The following is a 25725-nucleotide window of genomic DNA, read 5'->3' as shown; positions in this document are numbered from 1 at the left end:
GCTATAAACAGTATGGTTGTGGTTTTTGACTGTTACCACAACAACGTTTACAAAATGGCTGAACACTAGCAATAGTTCAAGCGTTTGTACCAGCAAAGAAAACAGTTCAAACGTTGTTGTAAGTTGACATAAAATTGCATTGTTCAAGTTTGATATATTATAATTTGATAATCATTAAGAAATAATGACAAATAATTAAAGAAAAGAATTGTGGAACATTTTAATGTTGTTTAACATCAAATTGTAATAAATTTGTTCACATAAACGCTGCTAATTAGTCACCAAATAAGAATGTTTTAATGTCACACGAATTTGAGCTTTAGATAAATGTTTACAGTAACATGTGTACTGGGCAAAATTAAATGAAAAGCTTATTGACTAGAAGACCTATAATTGAAACCTACATGTAGCTATGACATGTATGAATTTCTAAATAACACAAACAATATTCAGTAAGTCTGTTTGCTTATACATTGAATAACAATCTTGGAGAACACAAATACAAGTCAAATTAATTGAAAATTAACATTGACATTCTTATATGAAATTTAAAAGTTCTTTGCAAATAGAGTTGTAAGGCCATATCTTGCCTGTGGTAATTTTTCAAGAAGGAAGTGGATGCCAATAGACAAGGTGTTAAGTTTAACGAATAAAAAAACAAGACCTATTATTTTGATACCTATAGTAAATTAAGGACTAAAGGAAATGCCCGCACAAAAAAAAAAAAATGGACAACTACATCAGGGGCGTAGCTTGAAAGAAACCAATGTGTAGGCACTTGTGTTAGGGGGGTTCGGGGGCATGCTCCCCCGAAAATTTTTGAAATACTACATTGCCATAGCTGCATTCTGGCGTATGTTAAGGCATGTTCTGAAGGAAGAGTATTCATAATTTTGCTGCATTTTCCTTACATTTTTCCATCAATATAAAGATGACAATACTAAATATATCACTAACTCAACATTTTGGCAAAAAGAGCTTTTTTCCGTAAACACCTTTGGGGTAATGATATACGAATTCAGAATTATACATTTAAAAAGAACAAATTTATGCAAATTTTGAAACAAATATCAAAATTTAAAAATTCAAAATAAGGTTGTCTAAATATATAATTAGAAAATAATAAAACAATGATCAAGAAGATCGAACGCCAAAGCACCCCTAATAACACATTGCTACACCGGACAATCGGTATTTAAATACCAATTGATGATGAAATATCTAACCTCACACAAACAGCATCTGATACATTTTCTCAATAAGATTTTATGCTCCAATAATTCATGAATGAAAGCCTCTTTTTATTGTTTATGGTGAAACATATATAGAACATAGAATATGACTGTTTAGGTGAAGTATAAAGAAAGTAAAGACAAAGCAAACTCACTCCTCCAATAATTCAATAAGTACGTTACCAATAGTAATGTAAGAAAAAGAATCCCGAAGAACTTTTATTATCAAACTATTTTGTAATTTGAATGAACTATTTCGCGCGAAGTAGTTTCAGAATGTTCAAAAATCTATTTCACAATTGTAAGAATTACTATCAGTGTGAATGAACTTAGCATGTCAGAACGCTCATATTCATTTACATGTTTATTTTAAGAACTAAAAAATCGGATATTTTCAATCATGTTTTTCCTTACATTCTTCCTTTCTTCTAATATTTCTCCATAAGTTACCTAAGTCTCTCTATAGTGATAATTCAACAATCAATTATTCTCTTATTTTTAATTGTACTTTCAAAGAGCTTACATTTATACGCAACATTTTTGTATCTTTATTTTGAAAATTACTTGAGGTATTGTTTTACTTGTCTGGATTACATTGTTGTGAAATGTTTGTAAATGTTACTTTCTTTATGTGCAATTTAATGAATAAATAAAGTTTCAACTAAGTATAAATAAAAAAAAAAAGAATTGCACCGCTAGCTTTAAAAGCAAACTCTCCACCACTACGCTAATTAATGCAGAATTTGATGTGTATTCAAACACATAACTTCTATATATCATTAAAATACATTTTAAAAAACTTCTGTAATAACACAGATTATGTTTCACTTTTACTTCAAAGCGACTTTATGAACTTGCCAGGTTTCAATTCTACTTTGTGTTTTGTGCTCAAAATTTGACGGAGATGCAGTTTGAACAGAATAACGTAAACATAATTAAACCATGAATATCTTAAGAATGGAAGAGAATATAAAAAACAAGATGTCAAGGCTTCATTCGAAAGATATCACTTAGTTTCCTCATCAGTTGTATAAAGCTAGCAGTCTACCAATATCTAGATATGGCATATCCTGGTCGTGCATACTTGTAATATTTATAATATTTTGAGTCGAAGGGCTCAAAAACTTTTATATTGTCAACAACTTTATCCGTGGTGTCTCTGATAGGTTTTACCACAGAATAACTTTATAACACGGCAACACTTTCGTTATGAAATAAAACTCGATATATTTTCAAATAAGGTGACAGGTCATTTTCTAAAATTAGGACCTACACATCTACCGCCCTTACCCTTAAATTTGTATTGCATTTTTGTAATCATTTAATTTTTCATTTCTGAGGAAAAAGTGTAGGCACGTGCCTACAGTTCCTAAAGGAAGCTACGCCACTGTACATTGTAACTAAACAGTTTATTTAATGACTTCTTAATGCTGACACTAAAACGTCATTCAATAATGTGGTCAGTGCATCAGTTTTCATTTACAAAGTGCATGTTTTGTCCTGGTTCTCTTGATAATATTCATTGAAAACAATATTGCCGTTAATAAGTATCACAAATATATATTTTTTTTACAGAATTTATAATGGCTACAACAATAGCGCCTGAAGGAGTACCACCTGAAGTGGTGAATGCTCGAAGGACAGAATCTATTGATGCTCCCCAAATACTAAGTCTTGTGGGAGAATCAACTCATTCCCTTTTCGGCAGAGTAAACATTGTAAATATCATGTAAGTAAATGTGTAAGCTAGCTGAACAGTAAGATAGATTCAAGAATTTAGTAAAGATCAAAATAAAGAAATTAAAGATACTTTTCCTCACAGTACCAACCTTGGGGATATATTTTTAGCATTAAATCTTGATTTACTATAGATATCACTCAATAGAAATGCCTTAAAAATAGAAAATAGGGTGTTTTTTTCTGTTTTACTTGTTGCATGTAGTTTTTTTCATTCCAAGGTTCTCAAATCATTTAATATAGAAAAATAAATAAAAAGCAATCATTCGAAATTAATTATTAAAAAAATTGTTGTTTTAAGAAATCAATGATGGACAATTCTATATTTTAAATTGCACTGACATAATCACAGAATGTTTTAAATTTCAGAGAGAAAGCTGTTCTTGCAGTCACACTCTGCAATGACAAGGATGAGATCTTGGGTCATGCAGCTTTTTTTGACTACCCAAATGTGGCTGATGTAGATCAGGCTGACTGGCAAACATGGCTTAACACTTATTATGATACAACAAAAAGTACTCCTCTCAACAGCTTGTTTTTGCATTACTTTGTTGCTAAGAAGGAGTATGCTCATGGATGTGCCAGAGAAATTGTTCGCACAGCCTTTAATGCTGTACCAGAGGCCCACTTCTTGTACCTGTCAGTGCCTGTAGGATCATATCCAGGTAAGTTTTAAGCAGAAAATATGTTTTAAAAAAGGGGAAAGTAAAAGTATATGCCTTACACATTTTGAGGGCACACTTTCTGGGTGTTGTTTTTGTTTTTTGTTTTGTTTTTGCTCACTGGTAAAAATACACCTTAATACAAAAAACAAATACTGGTCATTTAAATTGCATTTTTTTCATGAAAAACATAAATTATTTCCTCTGTATGTTCAAATACAATACTCCTTAACTTGGCCCATGACATAAGTAAGATAATCTTGTGAATTTATAAAAATAATAAGATAATTGCAAGTCCTAATTGTTTTTTTTATGCAGTTTGTGTTAACCTTGTATGATGCAAAGAATTATAGAAACAGTAGATTTGTTCTACTAACATTTTAAACATTAAATATAAAAATGTAACTATAATGCATGTGAATTGTTAAATGATTAGAAAAATGAACCACTATTTTTGATTTGTGATTTTTCATTAAAATGATGAAATACAAAGATATATAGGGTGGGTTTGTTTAATATATTAAAGAAACAACTTTGGAAGAATGAAACATCATTATTTTATTTTTTTGTTTGCAGTAAATACAAGTGTCATTAATTTTTAAACTTTCCATTCTTTTATTTTTATTTCAGAATCTTATATTGCTGATATCTTCAAGCCATTAACAACAAAGGAAGATAAGTCACCCAGTGCATGTGCTATGTTTTGCTGTAACAGACACGAACATGTTCCCGTGGTACATGTAAGACAAGCTAGGTCAGTTTTTTATACAATCTTTTACATTATCTTGCAGTACATGTTGAAACCATTCATTTTTTACAGATAATTGTTTAACATGTATGAAATGAATCATTTTGTCATTTTAAATGGACGTAATGTCTGCCTACGTTCACAACAATTCTGGATTCTCATTTAATTTGTAAAGTCGCCCCGACATTTTTTGCAAAAATCTTAAGGGATGTTTAGAAAAGCTTTCAAATTTGTTACATAAGCATAGTACACATTTTCTATGATAATGTTCTTTACAAGATTCAACAATAATTTGAAAATGTAAACATTAATTATACAGATCCATAGAAGGTTAATATTTTTGATTGTCTGTTGTCCTCTTTAATATTTTTTTTACTGTGGACTTTTTGTGTGTGCGTTCATGTGCATATGCATTTTGAGATATACTAGTCTTGGAATTTGCACAATTTTCTGTATTTATCAGAGTTGAAGATCACGATGACTTGACACCGATTTTCAATCGCCAGAGTGATATGTTAAAGATGACATATGGGGACTACTTTCTGGCTGAGTTGATAGAAGCACAAGATGAAAACATGCAATGTCTTGTAGCTGAGGTAGGATGTTTTCATGTTATTATATGACCCAGTAAAATAATAAAGATTTCTCTGTGACAATGTATTTACATTTTCTTTCAGCAATCATGACTACTCATATTTGTAACCATGATTTTAGAAATTGTCTTTGTTTAGCTTTTTATGCCATGGCTACTTTAAGTAGGGGTGGGGGATATAAAATTACCCTTGTCCATCTTAGTGGCCTGATATCTTGTTGTCTGTTTGTAGACTTACAAAACAGTGTAATGTGGGGACATCCATGTCATTTGGACATGTTTCTAGTTTCTGCATACCAGACACTTATGACTCTGAGTTATAGTATTTTATTGAAAAACAGTTAAAATCAAAAGCAAAGCAATTCCATGAAAAAAAATAAGGATATTAGAGGTTCAAACACATGTAAAGAAAAGCTTCTATTCCATATGACCGTGTTCACTATTTCCATTAACAATATGTACACAATGATAAAAAAATGTATATAATATCATGTTTTATTGCAAATTGTAATCACATTCATTTTGTAACATAGAAGGATGTTGACAATTTGTACTCTGGTTTTGTAGAAGTCCTTATGATTTTAATGACATAATTATGATTTTAATGACATAATTATGATTTTAATCATATAATTATGATTTTAATGACATAACTTATGATTTTAAGAACATAATTATCATTTCAGGTTGATGGAACAGCCTATGGATTTATGAGTGTTAGCAATGATGTGAATTATGAACTGCTGAATAAATGTTTTGAGCTAGGACCATTCCATGGTCTTAGGGAACCCAATGAGAAGGATGAAACTGAACCACCTAGGACACCAACACCTTCTGTAGCTTCACAAGGTACAGGCATTTGACATTTGAATTTGGGTGTAAATGAAGAGGAGAGGTTAAAGTGTCTGTCTCTATTAAGACTAAGGTGCATTCAGTGCTCTTTTTTGTCAGCCCAAGCAACCAGCAAAATCTTTGACTACTGCAAAATTTGCTTTTGGCTACTTTTGCAAACTTATCATGTTACATGAAAATGTTTTAAAATGAGTCAGGAGTGTTCTGCTGGCTGCTTTTAAAGTCTATGGTGAGCACTGGATGTAGATTTAAGCATTCCAGGATCACTGTCATATTTTGGAAGCAGACTATAGTTAATCATATAAAATTCAAACTTTGTTCGCAGTTGATTTAAATTTTATTTTATTAAAGTTGAAAATGAAGAATATGTTATCCTGTAATGATTCACAAAGTGCACTTAATGATTGGCTATAATGAAATTGTGTACCTCTCATCAAGTTCAGCTGTGATAAATTCATTACCAGCCTGATCTGTCCATGCAACAATAATAGTGTCAACAATTGATGTTTTTTAGATGCTGATTTATTTTATTCTATGCCAGATTATTTTATTTGAAATCTTGAAAAATTTTGTTTACTTTCTCTCACTAAATGCTCATTTCATTATATTCAGCATAGCTGAGTATTAGATTTATGCATTTGAATGCAAGAAGTCATACTAGCTTCATCCTGTTTAACTGCTTGTCTGGATAAAACAACATTTTGACATTCCATCAGTGGAATGACTTTGAAGAATATATTCTTAAACGTTATAACATATTCTGAATTTCAGAAGAGATTCGGTCACAGTCCGGAACTTCAAACAAGTCTGGTAGTTCGGGTAAGGGAGAGAATACAGAAACAGACATGTCAAAGGTGGCAGATTCAGTGAAAGAATCAGTAACCGAGTCTACACAGAAATCTGAAGAAAAACAAGACTCTGGTAATAATGGTAGTAAGCAATCAAGTGGAAGAAGTTCTCGATGTAAGTATCCATTCTTTTGAACATCTTCTCCACCATTATAGTTTTTCATTAATTAATTATTGTAAATTTAGAGGTAAATTTGAATATTAACTTAAGCCTGATATTTAGAGTCATATTTTTAGACAGGGTTATTTTCAAAGATCATGTTTTGACTTAGAATAATCAATTCAGATCGGAAATGTTTTTCATTAGAAGGCCAGTAAAGAATTCAAATGACAAGAACTGTTTTAAAGTGATCTCTTTTTCATCTTAAGCTTCATTTCTTTGAATTTTCTGAAATTATAGCCCATTATAATGGGAAAATTTCCATTGATTTTATAAATTACTTGTCCATTATATTTCAGTATGTATTGTATGTATACTTTTAAAAGGTAAACTTTGCCAATTTAGCTCATTTGTTATCATATATCAATACCTAACAGTGAACAGTGATGCCAGTGATGTCAAGGTTAAACCCAGGCTCAGTGATGCTCATATGGGAGGGAGTCAAACATCTTTTCTTAGCCAGGAAGGGGAAGGAGAGCCAGACATAGCTTCTGGAAAATCTTCTCCAGAAGTAAGCTGATTTCAGTAATTTTTTGTAGATCAATGTTTGATGTTATAAAAGATACTGCTTTTTAGTTGCTTCTTACTCACACTTAACTGTAAGATCTGAGTTTTTTTACGATAAAAAATGAAAAATGTGGAATTAGTTTAACTGGCATGTAAAATTGGACTAGCATGTAAAATTGTTCATTGCTGAATATTGATTACTGCAATGATTAACTTACTTTCCCCTTTGAATAAAGTGAACATTAGTTGGTTGCGAATACCAGTATTCAATGAATTACAGTATTAAAGGTCACAAGGATTTTAAAGTACTAAATTAATTAACTATGCCAAAATTTGAAATGAGACATATCCATTGCACAAATTATGCAGAGTAAGTGTAAATTGTACATCTTTATGACAAACCATCACAGTGCATGTTGCTTTTGTTTGCTTTCAGTTTGATCAAGGCATTGGTTCACCAAAACCTCCAACTACACCACCAAGCTCCAAAAAATTTGTTCCCACTTACTATGGAGAGCCAAAGGCTTTTAGCATACAGCTATTCTGTGTTGATGAGAGATATGAGATGAGGTAGATAAATCTATATTTTAGGTAATAAGAGCAGTGATTAAGTATACCTCTCAAACCAGCAATCATGGGTTCAAACCCTAATTGGGTCACAGTTATTCCTCAGATAACACTGGCACTGAAAGGTTCTGGTGATGATTCAAGTAAACACAATTGAAAGTGATGTAAGTTGCGAGAGCTTGTCTCTAAATCAGGCATAAAAAAGTTTACTTTTAAAGTAGTATAATATATGAGAGTGATAAATTATTGTTTTTATCAGGTTACTAGGTGCTGAATCATTTGAAAGTTATTTTGATACTGCCGCTTGCAAATTTTTTTAGTGGTGTTTTTTTTTCTTTGAGGGATTTTTTTAAAGTTAGATTGATCTTTTCCTTCTTTCTCCTTTTTTCAGATCAGCTGACTTTTTGGCTAAGGCATTTGATAAATTCCCAGAAAGAGATTTCTGTATCATCACAGTGCCACACTTAGTGCCGGAATTTCCGCTGCTACAAAACTTTGTGGTAAGTTTGATTGTTCTATTATTGTTATTTTATTCCCAAATATTGGTGTGAATGACAAACACTTGGTTTACAGATACTTGGTAAAACTATTTAACACAACTTCATTCAAACATCTCGATAATTTTAAATAGTTTGGTAGAAAAGGGGATGAAAAAAAAATAGCTTGGTACTCAAAATGACCAGCATAAGAATATATTTATCAAATGTTATAAAATAATTGATAAATATCATCACTTAGACATTCACCAATATACCTTTGAATTGAAATCTAAACATGCAGAAAGATGTTAAGAATTTGTTGTCACATTTGATTGTTTTCTTTCAGAGAGTTTCACCTAGATGTCCAAGTACACTATCCCAAGAACTTTATGTTTTCCATAGATTTGGTCTACTCAAGTAAGTTGAGATTATGATTACATAGAAAAAAAGTCAGGATGAATTCAAATGAACCTGACTGCTCAGGCAATTCTCAATGCAAAAAACTTAGTGATTTTATTTTCTGTGTAAACAATCCTCATTGACTTGCTCTATTTTATAGTCTTGACCCAGACTTTGATTGATAACATTGATTATTATATATCCAGGGAAGTCTTTCATAAAACTACCAGTATTACAGAAGGATTTGCGAGTTTACTTTACTTATTATACTTTTCTTGAATTTCAGAGACTTTACAGTACGTCCAGCACTCAAGACTGATTTCACTGGTGTGGAGAACTTGACTAAGACCATTGACTTGCACGAAAATCTTCTCAAAGATTTAACACAGTACAACAAAGCAAAGAGAGATGATGTAAGATATATCTCATTGTGAAATGAGATCAAATTTTTTTATAATGAAAACCAATCAAATCATAAAATATTAGCAAGATGGTTTATTAAAAGCAGTCTTCAGCTTTTATTTTCTGTTCAAAAAAAACAATTCTGTGTTTTTTCAAACTAGGTATTTTAGTAATTTTATCTTGGAAAAGTGCATCATATCACTGTTAGCCTAAATCTTTAAAAACTGCGTCTTGAGAGCTATTTATGACATTCATTTCCAAAAATAGAAGATCAGGGAAAAATCATCCACTTTACTAATTTATAAATAGAGAGCGTACCCATCGATAAGAGATATTGAGGGTTTTCCTTGTTGTTTATGTATTTTGTCGCCTGCAAATTTCAATTTCCACCTTAATTCTTTTTATTTGGCAATAATATGAAACGATTTATCTAAAAAAAAACACATATTTAACCTTTAGAAAACCTGAAGACCGCTTTACACTTTTATCTAGCCTTTGATGCTTTTGATTTATATCCCCAAAAATTTACTTTACTGCCTTAAGTGACATCTAATAATTTGAATTATTTATTACATTTGAATTTGACTAGTTCAAAGAGAAGTGTGTCTATCCTATTCACCCTATATGCTTTTTTTACCTCCACATCAGTGAAAAGTTATATGGTGTCATTTCAAACATGACACATGTTGTCTAGGTGGTAATTGTAGATAACATACCAAGATCCATAACTCTAGCTGAGCATATGATGTTTACTGAATAGTTACACTTTGTGCACTTATTTTATCTATGCTCTTGTTTTATTGTCATTAAGGTAGTACACCCCTAATGGGCACTATAAGGAATTGTAAATTTGACAACATAGGACAGTTATATGCTTTAAATGTCACCTGTATGCAAAATTTAAACAAAATTTACCGTGTGGTTTATGAGTTATGGACATTTTTATGAACTGAAACTAGAAGGGATTTTTTCAGAAATGAGGAAACTCTAAATAATCTATAATATCATCATTATGAAAAATGTTTTCCTTTTGCTCATTGTTAAGAAATAAATAATGACATTTAGGTAACAAATTAAACAAGCAAAATGATTGTTTTTAAACGAAATGTTTTTAATATGTATAAAAATGTAACCCTACCCCACCCACTTTTAACACTAATTTGACCATTTATCTATGTAAAAAGCCTTATTTAAAATATCCCTAAAATTTTCCAAAATGAGGGGCTATTTTCAAAGTTTGTCTAAATTTTCTTTAATGTATATTGGTTGGTCTTGCAAACTATAAAATACTTTTACCGTTTAGTTTTTATTTTATTAAACTTTGAAAATATCTGGTATCATATTTCATATTAAATTTGGCATTATTTAGTAAATAAATACCTACAATAATTATATATTAAAATAAAACACTTTTTTCTTCCATAGGAGGTCTGAGAGAATAATAAAAACTGTTAAAAAGAAAAAAAAAGAAAGAAAAAAAATTGCCCCTTCTGGGGTTTGAACCCACACCCCCTCAGTTTCAATACACTTTACAGTGATTTTAGCCTATTTGAATACTTTTCAAAGTGGAGACAGTGCATTAGGGGTGCACTACCTTAATATACCAGAACTCTGTATTATTAACGCAACTCTATTGTCGATTAATTCTCATTACATTTTGTAATGTATGGTCATGCATATGTTGAGGTTAAAATTCTTTGACCTAATTCAAAAAAAAAAATGCAATGTTTACAATAAATTTGTCTGCTTCACACAAAATATAAAATATTATTTAGGTCAAAGCAGATATAGAGGAAACATTAAGCATGTCAATAATACAGGGTCCCAACTATAATTGAGGACACTCCAATTAGACTGTGTCTCATATTATTTTACAGGATGGCACAGAGATTCAAGCTTTTGTTGCAACCAGTCAATCACAGGTGGTTGGTGTAGCTATCATCAGAATAGAAGAGGTAAATTTTGATGTAGTTTTTGTATCTCTTATTTGCTGATAGATTATCATTAAATGGGCATCTTTGGACAAGTGATGAACATCACTAACTTTGAATCACTATCCTATCATTTTAAGGTTTAAATAATGGGCATGCATGAATTTTTGCATTGACATTTATTAGCAGATTATATCATGCGTTTAATTTATATTAGAAATCCTTGTTTAATTCCTAACTATGATTTGACCTAAAATTTAGGTCATTTTTCACAGTTAGAATTATTATTCTGGGTAAACGGTGTGAGCGAACAATATGAAATTTTGCACACAACTAGACCTACATAAAATGGAACTTTAATTTTGGAAAATTATTTTGAGACCTGACATGTCAACATTATTCTCAGTTGAGCCCCTTTAAATGTAGTTAAATGAGGTATCAGACCATGTTTGCAGCATAGGATAATTTTATATTTCAGGACATAGAATATATACGGTCCCACTACAATATTGAGGATTTTATCTACTACAACCATCATAAGAGATCAGAGCATGCCAGAGTTCATCACTTTGCTATAAACCCAATATTTTCACACCTCTCTAAACATTTCCTGAAGGTAAGGTCTAGCAATCCTCTATCTATTATGCTTTATTGTTAGCTCGACTATTAGAAGAATATGAGAGCTATTGTAGTCGCCCCGGCGTCGGTGTCGGCGTCAGCGCCCGCGTCGGCGTCTGCGTTGGTTAAAGTTTTTTGTAAATTCAAATATCTCAATTATTGCTTGAGATATTCAATTGAAACTTACAATACTTATTTATAGTAACAATGTACATCAGATTGACAAGTTGGATAACTCTGCCTACAATATTGACAGAATTATGCCCCTTTTTAACTTAGAAATTTTGGTTAAAGTTTTTTGTAAAGTCAAATATCTCAATTATTGCTTGAGATATTCAATTGAAACTTACAATACTTATTTATAGTAACAATGTACATCAGATTGACAAGTTGGATAACTCTGCCTACAATATTTACAGAATTATGCCCCTTTTTAACTTAGAAATTTTGGTTAAAGTTTTTTTGTAAAGTCAAATATCTCAATTATTGCTTGAGATATTCAATTGAAATTTACAATACTTTTTTATAGTAACAATGTACATCAGTTTGCAAAATTGCATAACTCTGCCTGCAATATTTGCAGAATTATTTGCCCCTTTGAAACTTAGAAATTTTGGTTAAAGGTTAAAGGTCTTCAAAGATATTTACTTGAAACTTTACACATGTACTTAGGGTCATAATTGGAGAGTCATAATTGTATGTCACTGACCAAGTTCCATAACTCTACTCGCATTTAGGCTGATTCATCTCCCCTTTTCTACTTAGTCTCTTGGTTAATGTTTACATGCAAGTTTTACATATCTCAATAACTATTAAAGATATTTATTTAAAACTTTCCTTATGCATTTAGAATCATAATTGTAGGTCATTGACCAAGATCCATAATTCTATCTTGCATTTAGGCTGATTTTTCTCCCCTTTTTCAACTTAGAAATTCATGGTAAAGTTTTGCTTGTAAGCTGTTATCTCCATAACTACTGATGAGTTTATGCCTTTTTTGGGACATTTTTATGCATTCATAATAATAAAGCAGTGATTTACTTGATAAAACATCTTAAAGGGAAAGACAAGGTTAGAATAAAAACTTGATTTCAGAAAAAGAATACTATAAATAATAAATCTGCAAATTTTCTGCCGCCAAATAATAATATTAAACGAATGATAACAAAATTTAAATCGCTAAATCACCGATTTGTACAAATCAGTAGGCGCGGCCATGTTTGTGTATTGGCCGTATAAAAACAGGTGCGCGTGATGTCATTTCCCCACATCTTTAGATTTATGATAAATCTAGTAGAATCGTAGCGAAATATTAATATAATAAAAGTATTGACCAGACAATTTAATTTTCACAGAAGGTGTTGAGGAGATTTTTTTGGTTCAAAATACGTAACAATATCAAAAAAAAAAACATAATAAAAAATAAAGAAACAAATAAAAAATTAACGTCTACCGGTTGCACCACTTCAGGCCAGTGATGCCCGTTACTCTAAACAATGCTTTGTTCATTAAAGTCTCATCTTAATGTAATTAATCAATATTTCACAGATTTAGTAAATACACATGATATTATTTAACAAAGTTTCACAATCAAATAATGCAATTAAATAAACAGACGCACCTACGAATAATTGGCTGTTAGTTATTGAACGGCGATAATTCATCAACGTATGATGCTGCGTGGTATTTATTTACATCGTAATCGTAACCTAATATTAACTGCAGGAAAAACATTTTTATTGGCTGCTCAAACATCTAATTTGCATAATTTATTCACACAATTGCTGGTTCTTACTACTTATGTCTCATACTGTGCATTATCCATTTTAATTGTTCCTAATTTGCACCAAATGTTTCTGTCACACTGTGTAATGACGATTTTTATTGCTCCTTGTATGCTTCTGTGCCGACAGACCTTTTGATCATGCACAATGTTGCCCTGATTGGTTAATCACCCTTGTCAAATATTCTAATGACGAAATAGACATCTATGTTTTTACGCTTCATCAGTGAAATAAATTAATGACCTAAGGGGAAATTAAGTTCCACACCTGTCAAATTATACTGTAAATAACAGCATTTCATAAAATAGCAACACTTTTTTTTTCAGTTACCAATAATCATTTTAAATATTAAGTAGATTTATGATTTATTTTTGTTTTATTGGATTAAATTTACGGAAGTAGAAATGCGTATCTGTGTGGGAAAGGGATTGGGTAAGTAGATAACCTGGAAAAAAGCTATAGGGAATTGGATAAACCCGAGAATATGCGTAATTACAGGGGAATGGGCAACCTGTTGCTGTTGGTACCAGTTATGACTGGGTTCCTAAATAACCTAACAGACAGTTTTGTTTTCATACGATACTAGTCTGGCTGCCAGTTTTCCTGCGCCATTCTCATTTTTAGCATCAATGGCGGAAAATCGCGTCCTCAGCAGACCTCTGCATATTGGATTTAGTTGATATTTTACGCTGAAAAAAAGAAACATGACCGGCGATGTGCCCTATTCGGACAGCTTGTCTAGTGAAAATTAAGTACATTATAAAAGGATATATCGTCAATTTGAAGGAGTTTCTCATAGTACCCAAATTAAATTGATGGTTTATCTTTGAAAATTAAGCAATCATTGCTTAAATCATGTGGTGGGATCATCAGCAAGCTTGAAAATCGGACAAATGGTAATTAATGTCGCGGCGTCTTCAATTAATTAATTCAAGCAATTCAGTTCCATATGATGTTTTCATAAATAATATATAATGTACGCAATAAGATAAATAAGTTCTTCATCAAGATATATTTCAGTTGTACCAGCGTGTACACCTATACCGGAAGTGGGTGTAACACGTCACAATCTCGGTCTCGTCTGTCTCGCGAGAGTGACAGAACGCCAAAATGGCGGCGCCCATGTACATATTTCTCAAGTAAAAAATAGTGTCTTAAAACACGAATTTCTCACTTATAGGGTTGATGTCAACAGAAGAATTGTCATGGTACCTCTTTTTAAATGATGAATATTTATATTAGACAGACATCAATCCATCCATTCCTATTCCTTTAATAACAAGCCTTTGTACCTTTTCGGTCAATTTTATGTATTCATAGGTAAATAGCATTATTATTCTCAATAAAACACCCTTGTGACAATTTTTGAATAGTTGAGCCAATACTGTCCTCCGACAGTTCTTGTTAGATTCTGGCCTTTTAGTAATAAAAAGAGCATCGAAACACAAGGCTTTCTGATTTGTACGAGGAGGCGTATCTCCTGAGTATAAATCAAATTGCATGCCAAGTGTTTTGATGCTCTTTCTCTTTTGTATCATAGGCAAACGTAAAAACATGTTCCCTGTTGTAGCAATATGAAACCCCAGAAAAAAGTAATCAATGAATGTGCATCAGAATATGAAATTTTTATCGCTATCCCCTTCACATTAAGTAAACCCCAGAAAAAAGGACCCAATCAATTAACATGCTCTGCAGTGCGGGTAACTTATACCTGCACTCCAGTTAAGCCACTGTGTTTGTATGTGTATACGATTTAACTATGACTCATCTTCAACATAAAGGACCCCAAACTATGATACAAGATGTACTTAGACAAGCATAACAGTTGTATCTTCTGTTGTTTGCAAAATGGTTATTTTGAATTATTGGAAAGTTTAAATATTATACAGTGTAATGTCAGTAAACCAAAAAATCCTCATCACTTGATTTATTAATTACAATACCTGTATATTCATAGCAAATACACTGAAATTTTGCTTACACATGTTAAAATTCTGTTGATCATTATACTTTCACTTAATCATATTTTGAATATAATAATCATCAAACAGTTGCCAAATGAATATTTTATTATCGTTTTCATTTTCTTGATTTTAGGAAGTTCTACGTATTGGACATAAGACATGTTTATATTATCCCTTGTTCCCATCATACACAGAAAAACAGGTTTGTTTTTAGTTATCTTAAAATCTTTTGTTTTCTCACATGTTATCTTACTATACAATCTATTAGGCCTCCATAGCTGAGGGGCGAAGTTGGCTGACTTCAATTAACTTGCCCTTCACTGCCATGTGTAAAAATCTCATCATGAATTTTGATTTCTAATATGTTAGACATCAAGGTGGTCTTAGACTTACAGAAGGTTATTTGTTGTACTCAGGTGCCTGATGTTTTAAGTCTAAAATAATAATCAGAGGGGCACTTGAGGTTTTCTTCCACCATTGAAGCAGAAAAACTTGCAATATAACCTTCACAGATAAAAAGTAATGTTGTCTATTTCTTGCATAAAAATGTATTTAAAACAGATCAATTGCTGAAACATGGTTAAAGAAAATATGAAATGAAATTATTTTGATCATTATCTTTATAGACTAGTGTACTGACATAGAAAATGTTAAGACACATAAATGAGCCGCGTCATGACAAAACCAACATAGTGCGTTTGCGACCAGCATGGATCCAGACCAGCCTGCGCATCCGCGCAGTCTGATCAGGATCCATGCTGTTCACTTACAAACACTATAACATGTACAGAAACTGATAGTGAACAGCATGGATCCTGATCAGACTGCGCGGATGCGCAGGCTGGTCTGGATCCATGCTGGTCGCAAACCCATTATGTTGGTTTTGTCGTGACGCGGCCCAAATACATTTTCATAATTATTGTTTGATACAGGTTGTTAAGAACTACTCTTTGATTAGCTGCCTGAAAGAAATGGTTCCTGTTAGACATAGAAGACAGATCATTTATCCCACAGAGAACCTAGGTATCAATGCTCCATCAGATAGAGTCCTTGCAGAAAGAGAGCCATATGCTCTCTACCATATCAACAGAAAACTTACTCTCGAACCTAAGGTAAAGTCTACTGTATTGTAATTTTGTTTTTGCTTAAATTTCTTTTATCAAGAAAAAACAGTAGATGTGTTAAGACATAGAAATTTAAAGTGAAAGTTTAGATTTTAAGTGAAGCTGTGGCTAAGTGGTTGCAGTGTCTGCCTCTCCACACAGGGATTGATTCAAGCTTTACTTGGGACATGACCATGTTTCATCATACAACATCTAGCACTTGGTTAGTTATTCTGGTGAACTTGAAAATACGAAGTACTACTGGTCTGTATTCACCAACTTGTGAACATCTCTTCAATTTAATGCCAGTGCTTATGATATGCTGATGCAATTTTATTTTTCTACCTTAAAGGCCCATAAAGCCTCAATAATGATAGTATGACATTTTGATATTAAATATGATATTCTATGAGTAAATCATGTTGACGATTAGACTTAGTCATCATTTTAATATTTTTTTAAATAACCTCATGATGAACAAAAAAAAAATCTTGTTTTAGAACTTGATTTTTGTAATTACTCAATTTCATTTAAAATAATCATTTCAAGAAATATTGATTATTTGAAAAACAGTATGCTTCATTTAATCATTGACATCATTTTATACAGGTAACAATAAATGCTCGGATAGTTGTGGTAGGTGCATCAGATGTAGGAATAGGATTTCTTGAAGCGCTTGCATACTGGTAATTTACATGTATTAACATTGCAGTTTTACTGATACAACAATTTTCAAATCTTTAAAACTAATGCTTTGCAAAACAGACTTGCATTTTACCTAAAATGGATCTTTGCAACCCAAGATTTATTTAACATTTTTTGTTTGAGTTCACATGTGTAGGAATATGTTCACAATGACAGATAGGCCTGAGTGATTAACTACAAATCATTTGAGCAATAAATCGTGCATTGCTATACTACAATGCAGGAAAAATTATTATCTCCATATATTATTATATCTATATTATTTCCATTCAAACATGCAAATAAAAAAGAGAATTTATTTAAATATGTTGAACTACATTAAGCATAGAAGTAATTTTCCTGATGTCATTTAGTTTATTGACCTCATATGGTGTGTATGCATTCGTTTTTTATGCTATGCATATATTGTGTAATAATGCACTTGATTGCTCTATCTGTTGATAGGGGAATATTGTGAAGCCTGTAAGAATGATATTTTGATAAACAAATTAAATGTTTTTTAATTGTAGCCCACATTTACATTTTAACAATTTGACAATTGTATCACCACATGGTTTGCCTGGTGATATGCCAAAAGACGAACAGCGAGATTTAATGTTGTCAACCAGTCATTGTTATACTCATGAGGAATATGCCAAGATAGCACTTCAGGCCTCTGTCAATGTTGTTTATGGAACAATGACGTCCATCGATCGAAAAAAGAAGTTTGTGAGAGTGAGCGGGAACACATCGGTTCCGTATCATCATCTGATTTTGTGTACCGGAGAGCAATACCAGGTGCCGATGCCTACAGGTGCCGATGTTCAAAGTGGTGTTACAAACGCTAACTTACCAAACAGTCCTGATCGCAGAAACATGGGAGTTAAACCAAAGAATCTTTTCTTAGTAAATGATACATATGATGCAGCTGTGTGTCTGTACTGGATTGAGAATAGACTCGCCAAAAATCAGAGTAAGTTAGGGCCATGTTTTATGTTATTTCTTTCTTTGACAAATTTCCTGTCAATTTTCACTCATTAAGAAAAAAAATTTAATTGCAGACTCAAACCTATGCAAAAAGGGGGTTAGCCATATTTTATGCCGAAAAACTTTAAAAAATTTAAAAGAAAATCATATTTCCTTTTTGGTGTTCATTTTTAAGATATAATATTTTTAATAATATTTTGTAAAAAAAAATTATTTTAGGGTTATAATTACTTTAATTGTTTGATTTTGTTTTTAATGACACCAAAAAAAGTTCCCCTTAAATCAACTTTAAAAACAAAATTGTAGTGAAATTTTATTTCAGTTTTCCAAACCCCTGACAAAGGGTGACTACCCAAACTGATTTAAAACTGGGAATTATTAATTAAAAAATTACTACAAAATACCTTAAAGAATGGGTTATTCATTGTTCAAAATGTAATACTATATAGCTAAAACTTTTTTTTTTGTTGAATTTCTTTAATTATAATTTCCTGGGTTTGTTCTAAACTTTTTTGGTCTCCTATGTAAAATTAACACAAATAAAAGGAAATTAAAAAACAATCTCCTTTTAATTTTAACAACATGTTTTTAATGATCGTATAGTAGAGGAAACCCATGTTTAAGGCATGCCCCGGAGGTGGGTACAGTTTTATTTGGGATAGTTCTTTTCAGTGGAATAAAGGCGAGGCTGTGCGGAGATTAAATCTGCCAGCTTTACTTCTAATGATGAACCACTTACATTGGATTGTGGGGTTTGTATATCTGTTTTTTTAGATATTTCTTGAGCATAAAATTTACTTAGGGTCCTGAGAGATGTTAAACAATCATTGCTTGTCATGACTCAAATTTAAGTCTGTGATTTTTTAAAATTTATTTTGTGTTTTGTGACTTGATTTTATCGAGTCAAATTTTCACTTACTAATTTTTTTGTCTTATTACTTAATTAAGCTGAGTTTTACATATTAAATGTGTTGTTCAAATATAATTTTGTTCTTTTATGGACTTCAATATTCATCCCCAAACAAGATTATGTATGTGAATTTTGCATGAGTTATTTCATATATGTCTTGAAGATGAAATTATAAAGTCATTTTTTATTTAATATTTTACCATGTTTACAATGGAAAAAAAATATTTGAAGAGTGAATTCTTCCAGTTGTTAGGACACAATTCTCATTATCATACAAAGTTACTAAGTAATATATTTAAGAAATTATGTTAAGAAGTGAATAGAATACATGTTCGCAAAGTTGCTTAAAATGTGATGTTTGTGTTTTAAAGTTAATGTGTTTAATTCTAATTTATAGGCATTTTTCTCCTACTACAAGAAGAGTGTCAACTTTGAGGCATTCAAAGGTATGTATTTCTTAAAGTCCTTTTGGAGAGAAAATGGATATATTGCTATGTTATGTTGGTCAAATGGGCATATCATTTTGCTCTTTATTAATTTGCCTATCCTTCAATCATAAGACCGCACAATAGGTGAAGAATCATGATCATAATGACCCTCGGATATTCAATATGGTGTGTGCTGTAAAAAAGAGGGGAAAAACTATTGACTTCAGTTAAAACTTGTCATCATAATATTATATTGTTCTTTAATCTTGAAAAAGTTGAGCCAATAGGCAAGGCTGCTCTTTTTTTTTTCAACAGCTGCCAGTCCTCATTGGGTAACTACCAATTTTTCACAGTTGACCCTAATTGTTTCATAAAGCAGCTTGAATAAGATGTATAAACTTCTATCACTTATTTAGCTATTTTACAAATATGACCATATTGAATTAGTTGTACTGGATTTAAAATATTAAAATTGAAAAAAAAACATGATATACTGTATAATAAAAACAATTCTCTTTTTTTTTGGCTCTATGATACATATAAATATGTATTTTCAATGACTCATTCATTTGGGTTTTAATATTTATAATACAACACATACTATTTATGTATATATTCAGCTATAAATGATGCATGCCTGGTGTATGATGGTAAACTAGTGATTGATGCCTATTTCCACACAAATGATGTATCAATCAGAGGTGCTGGACCACTCACTAAATTCCAGAGGAAATATCAGGCAGACAAATGGTCACATGCTTGTTTCAACTCAAAAGAAGTTGGAATACATGTAAGCAATAGAATAGAGTTTCCTATTTAAAAAAAAAACTATTTTGTTGATGCTTTTTTAGCTCGACTATTCAAAAGGATAGCTATTGTACTCACCACAGTGTCAGAATCACGCTTTGGTTAAGTTTATACCTGCAAGTTGGTATCTCCAAAACTACTGAAGTGAATGGACTGTTCTCTGTGATGATCAAACATAATGAGCATGGTCTGAGTTATGCCCTTTTTCTTACTGTCAAGCACTGGGAATAGTCGTATGGAAAGTTTTTTTTTTTTGTTTTTTTTTATAAATTTATAAATGTCTGCAAAAACAATCCAATGATTATGAAATATAATAGAAATAAGGGTTATTCAGATATATGCTTTGAAAATTGTAGTTTTAAATGGGATATCTAATGTGCTCTAACTAGAAATAGTAATTTAATTGGAACAAAATCGGCGGCTATACAGGTTTTACACTTTGCTTTTTGAATGAGAAATCAATGTTAATTTAGCAATTAAGAATTGATTTAGATGTTCATCTTATAAAAGATCCATGGCATTATTTTTTGTCTCAAACTTAATGTGCCATAAACTTTGAAGGTTTCTTTAATTTGAAGGTTAAAACTTATTTTATATAGTTATATAACAATATAACAGAATCAGGGATCATAGGTTATTTGTATGACATTGCTTTATTTGTAGTTGGCAACAGAGATGTTACGTTTATTTGATCCTACATTAGAACAGCAAGGATCTCCACAAGAGGAGGAGCTAAACCTTATACCCATCTACAGGAACCCTAAAATACAGGGAGCTTTTCTTCCAGGTACTGTAATATCATATAAAACTAATCATGCGAAATTTGAATGATGCCCGGGCTTGTCCTGCTTTGAATATTGGACTATCCATCTTTCATATGAGGGACATTGATAATGATAATAAAAGTTTATTAACATAGGCCTTTGACCCAAAATGCAACACAATACAACAAGCATGAAAATTCAATGAAAATACAATGGAATCAAAATATGTCAATTAAAAAGACAACTGTCTGTTTATACTGCATGGATGTTCTGTTTGGCTTTGTTCTATAGTAAATTGGTGGGATAGGAAAGTAGAACTGAGAGGATAAATGCCCGTGTTGCCCTTGTTTTATGGTCAATTTGTAACCGACACTCATAAAGTGTCAATAAATTTTCTGTCAGAGAAAATAGGGAAGAGAAACACAACTTTTTTTATAGAAATTCTAATATAACTAAGTTTTATTTGGATATACAATATATGCTGTATAAAATGGTACATCATTTTTCGTATAGACTTAATGACATAAAAATAGGGAAGAGAAACACAACTTTTTTTATAGAAATTCTAATATAACTAAGTTTTATTTGGATATACAATATATGCTGTATAAAATGGTACATCATTTTTCGTATAGACTTAATGACATGTTTCAACATTTTCAGGAAATTTCAATTATCTACATGTTAAGAAGCCAGGGCTTGATAAGCCACTGACGGAACAAATGGGTCAATCTGATTACGTAAGATTTCTTTTAATATTGATAAGTGATATTCCATTTCAACTTTTTTGCTATAAACAGCTTTAATAAGTTTTCTAATGAAAATGAAGTAATATTTAAGGGATGACAAATCTCCATCCAAAAAGTTTTGTCTGTATAGTACAGTGTATATTATATGTTGCTCAAATTAAGAGTCATGAATGTGTATTGACTTTAATATTCATCCTCCTTTGATAATACAAAATGTTTCAAATATGTAATTATTTAATTCAAAATGTAACATACATGTATAACAACTCAAGTGTGAAATGTATTCATGAATATAAATAATTATTGTAATTTTGTCAAGAATTTTTTGACACTTAAAGTAGTTAGTATCAACAGAAAATAATTAACGAAAAGTTTACATGTACATTTACACTTATTATAAGTACTAACATAAAATAATTTGTGGAAAGTTTACATAATCAACTCAAGAGATGCAACAGCACACCTATGTAATATATTCCCGATAATTAATATATTTTAATTTGCAATATTTGAGTGAGACACCGTTGTAATTACAGGGGAAAGAATTGGTTACTGGAAGTGCTGGCGGTGAAACTGAATATTTTAGACTTCATATCAACCAGTACAATAATGTGGAAACAATCACATGTCTTGCGAAAAAGGTAAGTCTACTGCTATTTAATAACTAAACCCTGAACATGCTGAATATTTTAAATGGACTTGTCCCACTTCCAATTTTGGGACTGTCCATTATCAATTTTATGGATATCAATGTGAATATTTAAAGTTTGTCAGCCAACAATATTGAGCCTGGTCAGACTACACGGATGTGCAGGCTGACCTGGCTCTATACTGGTGGCAAAGGCTTAACACCTTTGGTTCCAGCACTTTAAGTGTATCAGAGTGGGTAAGGTTGTTGACTTCAAACCACCTGTCTCTCACCACTGTAGGTTCAAGTCACATCTCAGTGTCTTCGTATTCTTCATGTGAGAAAGCTAACCAGCCAGCATGCAGAGCATCAGTTGTTCTATTTAGGTACCTGTTTGCGCTGAAACAGAGGGGTACCTGAGGTTTTCCTCTACCAATAAAGCTGGAAAGTCACCATATGACCTCTACTGTGCTGGTGCAACATTAAACATACCCATTAAAAAAAATGTGTATGTACATGGTGCATTAAGCAGAAGCAAAAATCACAATATTCTGCCCATATCCTTACAGAGTATGTTTGCAAACTTTGATTTATTTTTAGCTCCATTATTCGAAGAATAGGGAAAGCTGTTGTACTCACCCTGGTGTCGGCATCATACTTTGGTTAAGTTCTTGCCTGCAAGTTGATACCTCCAAAAGTAGAGAAATTAATGGGTTGAAACTTCACACACTTATTTGAGTGTATAATAGGAGGTTACTATTTTAATAGAATAATGGCACTTTTTGAACTTAAAAAATTCTACATTATCCAAGCTCTTGTTTTACTATCAAGCACATAGAATATTCGAGCATATTGTCCTAGTGACAGCTCTTGTATGTAATGTACTTAAATTGTATGTATTTTGAATTACAGACATTACCTAGCAGTAATCTGATGACACTGTATGGTTTACATGAGAGATGTATGAACAACCTAGTGTCCAGGTTTAATGAAGGACTCGTACAGGATTTCTACAAGTAAGACCCTGATAGCAATATATTTCTGTAATTGGAGAAATGTAATATTTTCGTATGTGGATATTGTATGATGGATATGTAATATTTTCATATATGGATATTGTATGTTGGGATATTTGATAGGTTTACAGGGATTACCCCACCTTTCTGTTCACTCCCCAGATGTCTGAAAGCTATATTTTTGGAGTACTACCCCTTTTTAACTTAAATTCATTCGCCATTGATAGTATTGATTGAAAGCTCAACCTTTTCAATTCTGGAACCACACGGGAAAGCATTCGTCATTCTGTTTGTATTTCTGAGCAGCCTGACCAAGCTTTATCCATTAGTTGCATAGTTGCTTAGTATTTTGATATTAATACCCCTGTAATTACTAATGAACAGTTCTTGCTTTAAGGCAGCAATGAATTTTAGGGTCATACTGTAAGCAAATGTAAACACAATAGTTATTCATACTAAATAATGTAATTTATTTTACAGGTATTTCTCAGAGACATGGGCTTTGGCATTGTACCATGATAGATTTGCTGATTTCAGAGAAGAAGTTAGGGAACTGCTGATCACAAGACCTGTAAGATATTTATCATATCCCACTGCTCTGTTTAAACATGTTGTTGCTGTTTTCTGATTTCATTAGTTTGGGAAAAAAATTTGAAAGATCCCTTAATTAAATCCAAGTGAAAATGATTATTTTATATGCACAAGTGTACTATAGTTATTTGTGGCCCAAGATTATTCATTTTATAGATGTAAATTATATTGCATGTTTTTTTATTTTTATTATACAGAATGAGGGAGCAGAATCATTAGAAGAAAAAGTCAGAAATCTTGTTGACCCAGAATTGCCAGTAAGTTTTGTTTTCTTTATTTTGAAAGTACTTAACTATTTAACAAACAGTACATGCACAGTGGGTGAAATTTTCCAAATTATTCCTGAATTCAGTATTTTCAGGTTTCTTTTTCTATCTAAAACTATGAACAAAAAAATCACTTAATTCAAGATTTTGAATGCATGTTCTTCCAACTTGCACCGATCATTACATGCTTAATATAAAAGTTATTACAAAGCCATAAAGTCCATCAATTTAAAGCTTAGACAACATTCAGAACATTATAAATGAATTACTTCACCGATTACAAGAATACATGTATGCGGCACATCAAATAGACTTACTTCTTAATTGTGAATATTTTGAGTTTTTCCCAGCTAATCTGGGGATACAAACAAACTTTTTACAGCTTCGAAAATAAGCGCAACATGTCAAGTAATCTATTGTGAAAAGTAGTCCTCTGTGAAGCTTTAACGATAAGTTTGTTTGTACCAGGGGATCTAAGCTTGGAAAAACCCACATTTGGCATTGAAAATATTTTTGGGGTTTTCCAGCTTACATAGGGGTACAAACACTTTTGAAATAAAGTGGCAGGCATTTGGTGTATTGAACGTAGTCGCCCTCCGTTTAAAAAAGATAAAATGTTTTGTGACTTTCAAAAGGCGGATCTAGCTTGGCCACGCATACCAACTCAAGATAATGCTTATTTCATTTTACACTTTAAATTCTATTTCACTTTCTACAGATTATATTCAGTAGCAAGAAATGAACAATTTATATATCAAACTTACGCAATGTATTTTCTTGTCATTCATATTTTGTTTTTTTGCCGTTACAGTTATCTGATGGTCAAAGGGATGAACTTAAAGAGTTGTTCAAGACGACTGGAGCTAAAGGTGCAGTGGAGGCTAGACTATTGAACTTCCTATCTTACAACTATTATCATTTACCTATGTATGCCAAGCCTGGCATGGTCTAAATTATAAACATCGACGAGTCCTTTGTGTGCTAGACATTGATGAAAACATGAGAGTAAATTATACTTTATGTGTGCTAGAGCCTTGAAGTTATCATCATTGACAAGAATTAGAGTGTACAAATATATCTGCCCTTTGTGTCCTAAAATTAAATTCAACATTGGGGTAATGAGACTCTGATTTAAATTTCCCTTAACATAAAAGCAATATGGATATTTGTAATTTGGCCCTCCAACTTACTGAAAAGTGTTCTTAATTTAATGGTAAACCAATAAAAAGGAAAATAAAAGACCCTTTTATTTGTTTGTTTTTACAGAAAAATGAAAAAAAAGTTTGGGGGGGGGGTAAAATTTTATTGTT

General features: G+C 31.6%; 1 protein-coding gene across 1 annotated transcript; it reads left to right on the top strand.

Moving 5' to 3' along the window:
- On the top strand, window positions 1-25511 carry LOC132727400 (cilia- and flagella-associated protein 61-like). Its single transcript, XM_060712869.1, is given in 28 exon segments — window positions 1-118; window positions 2808-2961; window positions 3339-3634; window positions 4262-4385; window positions 4843-4975; window positions 5658-5820; window positions 6595-6786; window positions 7209-7342; window positions 7775-7908; window positions 8297-8405; window positions 8731-8801; window positions 9070-9196; window positions 11063-11140; window positions 11595-11732; window positions 15616-15684; window positions 16415-16594; window positions 17195-17271; window positions 17800-18330; window positions 18840-19008; window positions 19564-19612; window positions 20215-20384; window positions 21065-21188; window positions 21829-21905; window positions 22451-22555; window positions 23455-23558; window positions 24039-24129; window positions 24347-24406; window positions 25227-25511. Coding segments are annotated over 27 exon segments (3792 nt in total). The 5' UTR covers window positions 1-118; window positions 2808-2815; the 3' UTR covers window positions 25368-25511.
- The last annotated feature ends 214 nt before the right edge of the window (window positions 25512-25725 follow it).

The sequence above is a fragment of the Ruditapes philippinarum genome, unplaced genomic scaffold (assembly GCF_026571515.1).
Source record: "Ruditapes philippinarum isolate M1 unplaced genomic scaffold, ASM2657151v2 ctg86_1_1_1_1, whole genome shotgun sequence".
Lineage (NCBI taxonomy): Eukaryota > Metazoa > Mollusca > Bivalvia > Venerida > Veneridae > Ruditapes > Ruditapes philippinarum.
Note: the sequence above shows the minus strand (reverse complement) of the source record. Positions and strands in the feature narration are given on the sequence as shown.